Consider the following 14,181-nt stretch of genomic DNA (forward strand, 5'->3'; position numbering starts at 1 on the left):
CATGCATGTCTGGTTCTTGAGGATTCAGAATAGGAAGGCCTTTCCCCTGGAACTGGAGTTAAACGTGCGTATAAACTGCCATGTAAGTGCTGGGAATTGAACCTGGGTCCCTGGAAGAGCAGCTAGTGCTTTTCACTGTTGAGCCATTCTCTCTTGCCCATTCTCTGACTATTTTTGGAGAGTCATTATGACATAGAGGAAAATGTGTTGATGTGCTAATATTCGGCACCTCACAATATGACCTTACATGGATATATGGTGTTTGTGGATGTTATTAATTTCAATGAGGTTACATTTGCAAAAGGTATTGTCTTCATAGCAACACAGCACACACCTTAAAGGTGATAAGAGATAGTCTATTCCGGGCTTGAGAGATGGCTCAGTGGTTAAGGGCACTGGCTGCTCTTTCAGGGGTCACAGGTTTGGTTCTGAGCACCCACATGGAGGCTCACAATCAGCTCTAGTTCCAGGGGTTCCTTGAGTGCCAGACACACACATGGTGAACATACATACAGGCAAAGCACTCATATGTATGACATAAAATGTTTTGTTTTTTATAAAGAGAGAGAATGGGGCTGGAAAGATGGCTCAGTGGTTAAGAGTACTGGCTGCTCTTCCAGAGGACCTGGGTTCATATCCCAGCACCCACATGGCAGCTCACAACTGTCTATAACTCCAGTTCCAAGGGATCTGACACATTCCCACCAACGTACATGAAATAAGTTTAAATAAATTTTAAAAAAGATAATTTATTCTGGAGCCAAATATGAATGCTCATGGTATAGGAACACAGAGTTAATACCCCGAAATTCATGTCCCATTGTATTAGCATTTGATGAAGTTTTTGTAGTAACTGAACAAAGTCATAAATCAAGACACCTGAAAATAGACTGCAGAAGACATTGAGGGATAGCCAAGTGGAGACATCCTAATTCTAGGCCTGATAAGCTACCTGATGATACTTGTAGGTGAGTAGCAGAAACTAAGGTTTTATTAAGTTAATGCATTTCAAAAAGTTTTACGTCAGTCCCAGAATGTTCAGCCTGACGCAGAGGTGGGCAAGGCGTGGCTATTTAAGGGGCCAATGATAGCCCACGATAAACGGTAATTAGGCTCTGGACCCGCAACATCCCAACTTCTCCGCAATGGCTAAAATCCTAATCAGTTAACCAGCTTCGCAGAAGGTTCAGTAGAAGCTGCAGCTTCTTCCTGGGCACTTTCATTCATAAGGCAGGGCACACGGGACCACAGGTCAGAGGGTGGAGGAGTGCCACCGAAAGCCGAGGAGCACCTGGGATCGAGAGCCACTGCCATGAGCGGCTAGCAGCAGGGAAAGGCTCTACCCAGGCTCCCAGGAGGTGCACGGCTTCGATTTCAGATTTGTAGCCTCTAGAACTGTGAGAGAAATGCATTCTATTGCTCAGGGCACCCACTTGTATTTACTGCAGCCCCTATGAAACTAATACAGGTGTCTTTTAAATTTTAACTAATTAATCAATTTAACAGGGTCTTACTGTGTAGTCCCAGCTGGCCTGGAACTCACTGATAGACCAAGCTGGTCTCAAACTCAAAGAGATCTGTCTTCCTCTGCCTCCTGAGCACCCGTGACTAAAGGCGTGCGCCACCCAAGCTCGGTCTGCAGAATGCACTTTTAACCACTGAACCACCTCTCTGGCCCCCACAGGCAACATTTGATATTTCACTTTATTTTATTTTGAGACAGTCTTGCTATGCTGTCAAGGCTGGTGTGTGATACCACACCCAGCTGCAGGTATCATTTGAATGAGGCTCCAGGGGTGGACAAGAAGCCACTACATGAAGATTCAGAAGGAAGAATGCCAAATCGGGGACGAGAATAATGTCTGGGGAGTCAGCTGGAGTTAGGGCAGTGAGATAGGATGTGTCACTGGGAAGCCAGGCTGGTGCAGGTCTTGTAGGACTTTGCACGGGAAGGGAGCTAAGCGCCTTCAGTAAACTCAGGAGGTGGATGTGTCTTCTGAATGACAGCAACAGCTGTCAGGAGTCACCTAGTGTCACAGAGGACAGGAATCTAGGCTGTATGGGTTGCAATAAATACCAATGCCGACGTGAGATGACAGAGTCAAGTCTGCATCTTCCCACCCTGCCCTTGACCTTACTACACGGTCACGGTCAACGCATTCCAGGGCACTGGCTTTGGCCTCCGGGGTCAGGCAAGGTTAAGGGGTACATGACATTTTCTTTCACCTCCCCCCAAGTCTTTCTCCACCCCACTCTCCCCACAAACAATCTAAGTTAACATAAGCCGGAAATGCAGCTTGCAGATAAGCCCTCCACCCACTCCGAGGAGCAACGTACTGTACAGGAGCAGGAGCAGAGCGGAGACAGACCTAACTAACCAAGACCATAAAGTTGAGCCTTCCACGCGGCCCGAGCCCGGGGGAAAGCGCAGGCGCAGGCGCGGGCCCCACCCTCGGGCGAGGGGTGGGGCCGGCGGCGGGGCGGGGCGGGGCCCGTGACGTCAGATGCGCGCGTGGCTCCGGCTGCGCAGGAACAGCTGGTGCCTCGGGAGGCGGCGAGTGAGCGGGCGAGCGGGCGGGCGTGGGGTGCTGGTGGCCGGCTGGGCCACGCTGCGGGAGCCGCCGCCGCCACCGCCGCCGCCTTGCACCATTGCACCATGTCCGGGCAGCTGGAGCGTTGCGAGCGCGAGTGGCATGAGCTGGAGGGAGAATTTCAGGAGCTGCAGGTAGGGCCGGGCCACCTGGTCCCGCAACTCTTGCTCCTACCTGCGGTGCGGTGTGCCTTCCCCATCGAGCCACCCCAGCCCCGGGGTGGGGCGATAGGACCCAGAGGGTGGCCCAGGCTGTGCGTCCGATGAGCTGGTGGGTGGCCTGGCGCAGCCCCTTGCTTATCTTCCAGCGCTTGGGCTCCTCAGCCTCGTGGGGCGCCCGGTCGAAGCCCCCCATTCTCCAGCCCTCTCACCCGCTCTTTGCTCCACGCTCCCCTTCCGCTGCAGAAAGTTGGTCTCTGGCCCCCCCCCCCGAGGGTAAGTTCCAGGTGTGTTCATGAGGAAATAGTGCCCCGCTCCAAGGACACCAGACCAGCCCCCACGCAGGGGTTCCCCCTCAACTTCGCTCCTCTCCGACTGCCGCCCGGCAGCCCAACTACTGGCTCTTTGCTAGTGGGGCAGCCCTTCCCTGCAGCTGCGCTTTGAGAAACGCACTTAGCAGTTTTCACCTTGAACCCTTAGACGGTTCCTAAGTATCACAGTCATAGCCCTGTCTTTGGGGGTTCTGATGTGGTTGTGCTTGCACGCTCCTGCAAGCCGAGTTTGTCACTGTGGATGGCAGGCATCTGTCAGTTGACAGCTGGCTGCCTCACCCAGCGAGAGAAGACTGCACCCAACCCTCACCCTTTTGGCTCAGAGCTTTCCACCTGGTAGATCGAAGGTGGATGTAAGAGCTGGCCCTGGAGAGAATGGTCCTGCCTAATAGGTCCCGAGAGGCCTCAGCGGTGTGCTCTGGGGACTAGAGGCTGGGGAAACCTTGGGGATGTCCAAGAAGAACACCACATGAGTCCCTCCCGAGCCGTGGGGTTGCCCGAAGTCGTTCACACCGTCACGCCAGCCTCCCCTCCACGGACACATTGCCATTTCCCCTGTCCATGTATGTAGTTCTCTCAGTTGAGCTGCCCAGGGCGGCGTCCGGGGAGGATGTTGTCAGGGGTGCTGTGATGGGTCTTTCTAAAGTGAGGCTGTGGATCCTGATGTGGGTGCAGAGGGAGGCTGCAGGGTGAGCCTGAGCGGGAAGGCATGTACAAGGTCCCCGGGGCTGTTATCCTTTCGCGGTCTCCCCAGCACACATGGGTGGGTTGGTGCCTTCTCTTTCAGATCGAGGCCTTGGGTCCCTTGTAGTTCCTAGGGGCCCTTTTGTTTCCACCCTCCGGGAGAAGACTCAGCCACTTAATAGTTTGTCCCACTGGGCTGTAGTGGGTCTTAGAGTTGGGAGTGGGAGAAGAGGTTTCCCCTCGTGGGACCTTTCTTCATAGTTCCTTTCGGCTTGCCTTAAACTACAAGGGGGAGGAGCCTTATACTTGAGAACTATGCAATTAAAACAATTAACAACAATTAGGTAGCAAGTCGTGGCAGGCAGATGTTGCAAAGGACTGCTTTGATTTGTTATGTTCTGGCTTGGACAGGAAGCTGTCATGACGTGTCAGATGCTGGGGTGGTCAGGGACAGGGGAGTTAGGGGTTGATCTGGAGACTATTGTCAGGTGGTGAGCACACAGCAAGGCTTGTAGAAGGACCTGCTGAGTGGAGGTGGCCAAGTGTCCGACTGGTGTCTCCTCAGAGCGAGGAGAACTGGAACAGACTTGAGCCAACTGTGTAGGCTTGGTGGTCAGCTGTTGGGTCTGAGTCTGGTAATGGATGGCTTCCTGGGGCTCAGTGTCAAGAGACTAGAGCAAAATACTCTCTCACTCTCTCTCTCTCTCTCTCTCTCTTTTTATATATATATCTGTATATGCATACACATATGTATGTATATGTGTATATATGTGTACACACACACGTATTTGAGTGTTTTGCTTGCATTTATATATGTGCACCACACACGTGCCAGAGTAATTCAGAAGGGGGTGTCGTTGGATCCTCTGGAACTGGAGGTAGACAGTTGTGAGCCACCATGTGGGTTCTGGGATCCAAACCCGGGACCTCTGCGAGAGCAGCCAGTGCCCTTAAACCACGAAGCCACCTCTCCAGCCCATTTATTTATTGACTTCTTAGTTTTATTTACCTGTCCCTGTGTGTGTGCCGTGAAGGTGTCGGTGCCTGTGGAGGCCAGAAGAGGAAGAAGGGGTTAGGTTCCCTAGAACTGGAGTTACCATTGAACATTTTTATTTATTTATTTAATTTTTTGTTTTTTTTTTTCTAGATAGGGTTTCTCTATGTAGCTTTGCACCTTTCCTGGATCTCGCTCTGTAGACCAGGCTGGCCTCGAACTCACAGAGATCCGCCTGGCTCTGCCTCCCGAGTGCTGGGATTAAAGGCGTGCACCACCACCGACCGGCAAACGTTTTTATTTTTGTTTTTAAGACAGTGTCTCACTGTAGCCCTGGCTGGCTCTGGAAACCAGGCTAGACTCAAATTCACAGAGATCCTCCTGCCTCTAACTCCCAAGTGTTGGGATTAAAGGCGTGCACCACCACTTTATTTGTAGAGAAAGAAACAGGAAACTGAGACTTGGGCATGCCAATTGTCCTAGCTGGGACCACTTATTCCGCTCAAAGTCAGTGCTGGATTTTACTCTGGAAATGCCTAGAGTCAGCCTGTTTTCCGCACACATGGGGATTCTGGGAAGAAAGTGTCCTAAGTCCAGGGGTATGTTGTGTACGTGGTGGACAGAGATTCTGATGAAGGACTTTTATGGGGAGACAAAGGTGAGAGAGCTCTGTGTGTGTGTGTTTGTGTGTTTGTGTTGTGTGTGTATGTGTCTGTGTCTGTGTGTCTGTCTGTATGTCTGTGTGTGTCTGTGTGTGCCAGGAGACTGGCTGCAACTGGAAAAGTTAACAATAGGAGGGACTTTTTTTTTGTCATCAGGAAATCCTGATTAGCCAAAGTTTTCCAACATTTGCCTAAGAATCTGGGATTGTGCGTTTTAACTTTGCACCTCTTCATTTCTGGGGAGATGTATATTGTCTGTGTTTTACCTCTCCTTCCCTTTTTGGAATGGAAAAAAGAGGAAGCCTGTGTCTCAGACCTGGAACTTTTTTTTTTATTAAAAGGTCTTTGGAATCCCCCTTCACCTACAAAGAGCCCCAGGGTAATGCCTGGGACTTTGGAAAAGATCTATTTCCTTTGCGCTTGGCTTTACATTTCCTGAGGCCTTGCTGGACTCTGGGGAAGGCTGAGTCCTCACCAGGACTTAGCGTTTAGGTGGTCACGAGTTGAGTATCAGAGATCAGCATGTACCAGGCCCCCTGGCCTGTGATGTGATCACAGAAGGTCACACTTACAGACACTGGGACTGTAGATTTAACGATCAGTTCCTGCCTTACGTCACTGGAAACCTGACCCCATCCTCCCCAGCACAGGAAGCAGCCTTTCTCAATGTCTGGCTTCAGGGATCACTGGGGCCTTGTATAGTGTAAAGATTTGGAGTTTTTACTGCCAATGAAATGGATATTCCTCTGGCTCCAGAACCACAAAAAATAAAAATAAGGGGGTGAGCCTAGGAACAGGAAGGTCAGTGTTACCTCCTTAAGACCCCATGAAATAGAGCCTGGGGTTGAGTCATTTACCTAAGGTCACGTGTCTTTGTGAGTGCTAGTGTCAAATTTGGAACATAGACTGTTGAACACCAGCACCTCCGTATTCTCTGCCCCCCATTTACATTTAATTATGTGTGTATATATGTGTGTGCACATGAATGTGTATGTGATTAATGCAAGAGTTCATGGAATCCAGAAGAGGATGTCAAGTCTTCTGGAGCTAGAATTGTGAACTACCCAACATGGATACTAAGATATGAACCCGGGTCCTCTGGGAGAGTAGCAAGCACTATTAATGGCTGAAACATCTTTACACACACACACACACACACACACCAATTATAAAAAATGTACATTTAAGCCGGGCGGTGGTGGCGCATGCCTTTAATCCCAGCACTTGGGAGGCAGAGCCAGGTGGATCTCTGTGAGTTCGAGGCCAGCCTGGTCTACCAAGTGAGTTCCAGGAAAGGCGCAAAGCTACACAGAGAAACCCTGTCTCGAAAAAAGAAAAAAAAAAAAAAAAAAAAAAAAAAATGTACATTTATAGCTGGGTGGTGGTGATGCACGCCTTTAATCCTAGCACTCGGGAGGCAGAGGCAGGCAGATCTGAGTATGAGGCCAGCCTGGTCTACAGAGTGAGTTCCAGGACAGCCAGGGCTACTCAGAGAAACCCTGTTTTGAAGACCCCCTCCCGTGTACGTTTATTTATATGTGTGCATGTGTGTGGGTGCCACAGCACATGTGTAGGAGGCCAGAGGACAGCTTGTGGGGCATGATTCTCTGTTTAAAGTCCCGGAATTGATTTCATGTGATCAGGCTTGGTAGGCAAGCACTTTTCCCTGATGAGCTTTCTGTCCAGCGCTGGAGTGAGCCTGTCTGTCTGTCTGTCTCTCTCTTTAGGGGCAAAAGACAAGATCTCTGTATGTAGCTCTGGCTGTCCTAGAACTCTCTAGAGAGTCCAGGCTGGCCTCGAACTCACAGAGGTCTCCTGCCTTTGCCTCCCTAGTGCTGGTATTAAAGACGTGTGCCACTCTACCAGGCCACGTCTGTACTTTTTTTTTTTTTTTTTTTTTTTGGTTTTTCGAGACAGGGTTTCTCTGTGTAGCTTTGCGCCCTTCCTGGAACTCACTCTCTAGCCCAGGCTGGCCTCGAACTCACAGAGATCTGCCTGCCTCTGCTTCCCGAGTGCTGGGATTAAAGGCGTGCGCCACCCGGCACACGTCTGTACTCTTAACCTGTTCACAAGGCAGACTCGTGTAGAGGTGAGTGTCTTTTGTTGGCCACGGCTGCTCTTTTATGTTGGTTGCCCTGGGAACCTCTCACTTTGGAAGCAGGTGCAGTAGAAAGAACACTGGATGTGGAGTTAGGATTCCCCGGCCCGGGTCCTTGCTCTGCCGCTGTCTATCATCTGACCTGCAGCAAGCCACCACTCGGCTTGACACGGGTTAGCAGTAATGTCACCCCGTGCCATAGAGAACCATGCGACACATGGATTCCTGTCTAATCCAAGCAACAGCCCACTCCTTTCTTGATATAAGGAGAGTGAAGCTGAGGGACTTGAAAATAGTCAGGTGGCAGGGCATGGTGGCGCCCTTAATCCCAGCACTCGGGAGGCAGAGGCAGGAGGATCTCTGTGAGTTTGAGAGGCCAGCCTGGGCTACAGAGTGAGTTCCAGGATAGATACGTAGAGACACCCTGTCTTAAAATAAGAAAGGAAAAAAAAAATTCTCCAAGTCAGAATTTGGACACAGGCCTATGGTTTGAGTCAGGTGCTCTTGTAATGCTAACACAGGAAGAGCCGAAGTATCTCGGGAATTCCTTAAAGCGCCAGAAGAAAAATTTTATGTTTTTTGTTTGTTTGTTACATTTATTTACTCGTGTGAGAGAGAGCTTGTGTGCCATGGCAGATGTTTGTGGTCCAAGGACCACTTGCAGGAAGGAGTCGGTTCTCTTTCTTCCACGTGGGTTCCAGGCTTGGTGGCAAGCGCTTTTACCCTCCGAAGAAAAGTTTTGAACTTGCCAAGTCTCTTTTGTTTGTGTGGAACTCCCTTACGCCCGGTCAAGACTCTTAGTTATAACTCTTGTCGGCAGAACCCAGTTCTGCTGGTTTTCAGGCAGAAAGGGAGTTTTTGGATTCCTAGGTTGGGAAGTCCAGTTGCAATGACTTTCAGCAAGGCTGGATCCAGGAGCTCAGTTTATGGTCGTCTGTGTCTCTCTTTGTCCGGTCACTTCTTTCTTTACCTGACACCTCTTCCTTGATGTGGTCACGGTCACTAGGGCCAGGATGGTGGCAGACATTTCAAATCCCAGCCTTTAGGAGCTGAGGCAGGAGGATCATGATGAGCTCAAGGCCAGCTTTCTGAGATCTTGTTAGAGAGAGAGGGAGGGAGGGAGGGAGGGAGGGAGAGAGAGAGAGAGAGAGAGAGAGAGAGAGAGAGAGAGAGAGAGAGAAATGGTCCAGCTTGGTTCATGTAATCATTCCATATTCAGCCAGTCACGGTACGGACTGGTCATACCTCTGGTTTGCCTCTGGAGTCTGGGAGTGGGGTCAGTGGAGTAGGGGATGATTCCATAGAGGGAAACCAAAATAACAGAGGTTTTAAAAAAAAAATAGAAATCGTCTTTATCTGTGATTCTCAAACTGTGTGTCATGACAGTTCTCCCCTCAAATGAGGATAGTTAAAAATGTTGGGGGAGAGCCGGGAGGTGGTGGCGGACGCCTTTAATCCCAGCACTCGGGAGGCAGAGCCAGGTGGATCTTTGTGAGTTCGAGGCCAGCCTGGGCTACCAAGTGAGTTCCAGGAAAGGCGCAAAGCTACACAGAGAAACCCTGCCTCGAAAAACAAAACAAAACAAAGCAAAAATGTCCGGGGAAACAGCGAAATGTCAGATCCTGGGTCGCGCCTGCCATGCTTTCTGACGGCGTCCTCTCTTGGAGACCATTTCACACAGACCTCGCCTCTCAGCCTTTATCCAGCTGAGGAAACTGAGGCAAGAGCGGTGGCCTTAACTCAGCTAGTGAGTGGCAGGTGTGCCTCTGAAGTCAGCCCGCCTGATGGCAGAGTGTCACCACTTAGCCGTTGTCTTACTCTGCCCCCCCCCCCCCCCCCCCCCCCCCCCCCGCTTAACGCCCGTGCAGGTAGGCCTACCCACTGTCCTGTGGCAGACATCGCCTCTCAGTCCTGGCACACGACTCAGAATATTCCCCAGTATGGGAACGACATGCTTGAGGTGGAGTGAACCTACCTGCCATGTTTGGTTGTGTTGCCATGGTGATGGGTCCTCCTTCGGGAGAGCGAGCCTCAGAAAGTCTGCTCCAAGATGCTTTCTTGGGCACCAGGCTGTGTGAAAGTAATCTCTTAGAAGTTGACTACCAGCTCGCAGCACAGCCGTACGGTGGTATACGCTCCCGTGGGGGCCCCGGCGCTGTAGCAGTCTGCTGGATCGACACCACCTTCCGGGGCCTCTGGGCCAGTGCTCTGGTCTGTAGGTGCCCGGAGATTCGTCAGTCTGGAGGTTCCTCTGAGAGATGGGGACGAGGAGGTCTGGCTTCCCTGTTCTGGATCTTGAACTGCGTGCATTGTTGTGTTAAGAAGGCGTTTCCAGATGTTTCACAGTTGAGCTGGGACCTGGAGTCATTAACCTCACCTTCCCACTGGGGCGGAACATGGGGCCTCAGAGGAGGAGAGAGGTGGCCTGGATTTGTGCCTACATCGGAACCTCGCTTGTTTGTGTCTCCTAAGGGTGGCAGGTGGCAATTAGGCAAGAAGGAACGATGTTAGGGACGTCCTGGCTCACAGAGCTGTTAGCCTTTTGGTGTGTGTGTTTTTAATCCAAATGCAGTCTCTTCTACATGTTGCTGTTGTTAGGTGGGTTGTTTTGTTACATTTATTTATTATGGAGGTCAAGGGACAACTGGTGTGTGTGTGTGTGTGTGTGTGTGTGTGTGTGTGTGTGTGTGTGTGCTTTAGTGCTTGTGTGGGGGTCGGAAGACAGCTTGGGGAGTAGGTTCCCCCTTCTACCGTGTGTGTGTGTGTTCTGGGAACTGAATTCAGGTTGTCAGGCTTAGCGACAGGCCATCCTTCACTGAGCCACAGCGTCACATTGCTATTTCCCGGGCTCAGAAAATGGCCTTTATAATGGATCCCAGACTACTCAAGCCAGTACACTGTGTTGCCTAATGATACTGTGTGTGTAGCTCGAGGAAAAGACTTGCAAGAGATAGTAAAGACCACATTCCCCTGGTCCGGAAGCTCACACCTGAAATCCCAGCACTGGGGAAGCCAAAGCAGGAGCGAGTCAGGAGTTCAAAGTCATCCTCAGCTGTATTAGCCAGCCTAGGCTACCGGAGACCCTGCCTCAAAAACAGAACCATCCAACTGAGTGTAGTGTAGAGGGCCCTGGGAAAAAGCAAATGGATCTATTAAAGAGTGTTGGTGATTGCCGGGCAGTGATGGCGCACACCTTTAATCCTAGCACTCGGGAGGCAGAGGCAGGCGGATCTCTGTGAGTTCGAGGCCAGCCTGGTCTCCAAAGCGAGTTCCAGGAAAGGCTCAAAGCTAACAGAGAAAGTCTGTCTTGGGGGAAAAAAAAGAGTGTTAGTGATTAAAGAAATAAGGAGGGGAGAGTTGGTTTTCAGATGTGCGTAGTTTAAATTGAGCCCCCTCACCACCACCACCACCCCCCGTTGCCCCCCAGACTGAAGGGTGAAGGGTGAAGGCTGGGAAGGTCCTGCTATCTGACCTTGGCCGGAGTTGCAGTGGGAGCTGTCATCGTTGAAGGATGCCGGACGCAGGAGGAAGCCACACCACGGCCTCTCTTTTCTCTGCCCTCCGGTCCTCTGCTCAGGCCCATCGACCAAGGGCGCAGAGCAAGGGAGCCCGAGATGGGCAGCACATAGGGGTCGAAGAAAAGTGGAGCCGATCCGGGGTGGGAATGGGGTACAGAAATAAACCAGCAGAAGTGAGTCACCCCTCACTCTGTGGGGAGGGTAGGAATCCCGTCTAAGAAGGATGTGGGACCTGTCAGCTCCGTGTGCACTGTAGGATTTTGGTTTGGGGCCAGCCCAGCGTCTCACATAGCCTGTATAAACTTGATATATAGCCAAGAATGGCCTTCAATTCCTCATCCCCCTGCCTGCACTCACCAAGGGCAGGGACTCTAGATGCGCACTAGCATTGGCACTACAGTTCTTACACTGGGGGGGCGGGGGGGCTGCCAGCTATGGGGCTGTCTGTAATTGTGTTTTGTTTTTTCCAGACAGGGTTTCTCTGTGTAGCCCTGGCTGTCCTGGAACTCACTCTGTAGACCAGGCTGGCCTCGAACTCACAGAGATCCGCCTGCCTCTGCCTCTCGAGTGCTGGGATTAAAGGTGTGCGCCACCACTGCCAGGCCTGAACTTCGTTTTTACTTCTCCCTTTAATAGTGGGTTGGGACATGGGAGATAACTCACCCCAAACTGGGAGCTAGCTCTCCGCAGACGTAACCGTTTGCTTTTTAAACCAGCTTATTAAACATGATTGACTCCCACATCAAGTTGCTGCTTCTAAAAATAATCCCAAGTGTTGGGAGTAGCGTGGCAGACAGGCAGCTGTGTAGAGGACTCTATTCCACAGACCCAAGCAAGCCCAGGTCCCCGACGGTCTAGCTTGAGAAGAATTCAGACACACAAACAAAAGCATGCGATGTATCATAGACTACTAAACATAGAGGTGCTGGGAGGGGGCAGGTAGTCATAGAGAAAATGCGGCCAGAGAAGAGTCAAAGGCTAAGACTCTTACTTGCCAAGAGCAAAAGCCACAGGGCTGGAGAGGCGGCTCAGTGGTTAGAGCACTGGCTCCTCTCACAGAGGACCTGAGTTTGGTTCTGAACACCCACATGGCGGCTCACATCCATCTCTGCCTCCATTTCCAAGAGATTCAGGACAGCAAGGGCTACAAAGAGAAACGCTGTCTCAAAACAAACAAAACAAACAAAGAAAATGGAGTTCAGTAGTCTGGTATTTTCTCTAAAAGTTAGAAATTTATTTTTATGAGACAGAAAGAAAAAGATGGACATGGAAAGAAAAAAGCACATGCCTTTAATTCCAGCATTCGGGAGGCAGAGTTTTGTTTTGTGAGTTTTTGTTTCTTTCTTTGTTTTGTTTTTGTTTTTTGAAGACAGGGTTTCTCTGTTTAACAGTCCTAGCTGTCCTAGAACTCACTTTGCAGACCAGGGTGGCCTCGAACTCACAGAGAGGAGTTTAAGGCCAGCCTGGTCTACATAGCAATTTCCAAGTCAGCCAAAGCCACACTGTCTCAAAAGAGGTGTCGGGGTGAGGACGGAGTTTGCTTTACCATCCAGAGATCCGTTACTAAGTATCTACCACACCCAGATGGTCTTGAATTCCTAATCCTCTTGTGCCCCACCTCTGGAGTCCTGAGACTGTATTAGAGGTGTGAGCCTCTGTGGGATCCACAGGAAACCGAGACAAATGGCTAACTGTGGTCTGTGGTGCCTCTTAGCATACCAAAGCTTGTGCCGACCTCCGACCTCTCCCACAAACTTCTCCAGCTACCAGGCTTCCCCGCCCCCAGCGTCTCATTCCTATGTACCCCTGCCATTCCTGCCAGGCTGCTGCCTCTTTGCTCTCTTGGCTCTTGGTTCTCCTCAGCACCCTCCCTCTTGGCCCTCTCTCCTCTTTGCACGCACGCGCACACACACACACACACACACACACATGCACACACACACACACACATACACACACACATGCACACACACACACACACACACACACACACACACACACACACACACACACACACACTTACTCCCGCGCTCTCTCCCTCTTTCTTTCCTGCCATGGCCCCGTTCAGTCTGCTCGCCATGTTCGGTCCCTGCTCTGGACTCTTCCGGATGCCTCTGGCTGTCCTCTCCCTCAGATCTACAATAGACACCTTCTCGGCCATCCCTCGGAGCAGCCATGCCCTCATCTTATTCAGCCTCCACATCCTATTTAGGGGTGTCAAGAGGATGAAATCCAAGGCCTCTTGCTCGCCGGGCAAGCCCTCCACCCCCCTACAAAAAGATGGCAATCTCTAGAGACTCGAGAGAGTGGTAGCCTGGGGCTGGAGAGAGAAGGAAGTGGGCAGTGAGTGACTGCTAATAGAACATGGGGATCTCAGTGAGTGATGGGATTTCTGAAATGAGATGTGGCGATGGTACACCTTCGCAAATGCCCAAAAGTCACTGAACTGGGCCAGCGAGATGTCTCGGCAGGTACAGTGCTTGCCGGGCAAGCCTGACGGCCTCGCTTTGATCTTTTGAATCCACGTAAAGGGGGGAGGAGAGAACTGACTCCATGAAGTTGTCCTTTGACCTCTGTGCATGCCATGCTGTGTCCCCCCACCCCCCTCCTCACACATACACACACAGATATAATAATAATAGTGAACAGGTGTCACTGAGCTGTCCGTGCACCCATTTCTGAGCTCGTGTATGTATGTGTAGGGTCTATGGCGTACACGTCTTTGTCAGTACCTAACTCACACATTGGCGAAGTTGTTAGAAAGCGTGCTTTGGTTTCCGGAGTTGGTGGAAAAGCTACCCCACAAGAATGTTTAGACATCTTCATGCTTGGCTGTCTCCTTAGCTACTGGCCTGAGGAAGGAACCGCTCAAGTGGCTTTCAAAGTCTTTATTTGTGGCAGTTTTTAGAGGACAGTGCTCTGGGCAAGAGACGGGTCATCAGACCAAGGAAGGTCTGTGGTTTCTCTTCTCTCTCTCTCTCTCTCTTTTTTTTTTTTTGTTTTTGTTTTTGTTTTTTGAGACAGGGTTTCTCTGTGTAGTTTTGGTGCCTGTCCTGGATCTCGCTCTGTAGCCCAGGCTGGCCTCGAACTCACAGAGATCCACCTGGCTCTGCCTCCCGAGTGCTGGGATCAAAGGTGTGCGCC

At 51.0% G+C, this 14,181-nt stretch overlaps 1 protein-coding gene across 2 annotated transcripts in view; it reads left to right on the plus strand.

The window, feature by feature from the left end:
- The first annotated feature begins 2,535 nt into the window (after positions 1-2,535).
- Positions 2,536-14,181, plus strand: part of Tmem120b (transmembrane protein 120B) — a 44,289-nt gene continuing 32,643 nt past the window's right edge. Inside the window, exon 1 of one of the 2 annotated variants that reach the window (XM_076560928.1) lies at positions 2,536-2,725. In XM_076560928.1, the coding sequence (XP_076417043.1) occupies positions 2,657-2,725 (69 nt within the window). In that variant the 5' untranslated portion in view covers positions 2,536-2,656. The remainder of the gene's footprint in view (positions 2,726-14,181) is intronic. The other variant, XM_006970728.4, reaches the window with a different exon arrangement.

Source organism: Peromyscus maniculatus, chromosome 23, assembly GCF_049852395.1.
Source record: "Peromyscus maniculatus bairdii isolate BWxNUB_F1_BW_parent chromosome 23, HU_Pman_BW_mat_3.1, whole genome shotgun sequence".
NCBI classification, from domain to species: Eukaryota; Metazoa; Chordata; class Mammalia; order Rodentia; family Cricetidae; genus Peromyscus; species Peromyscus maniculatus.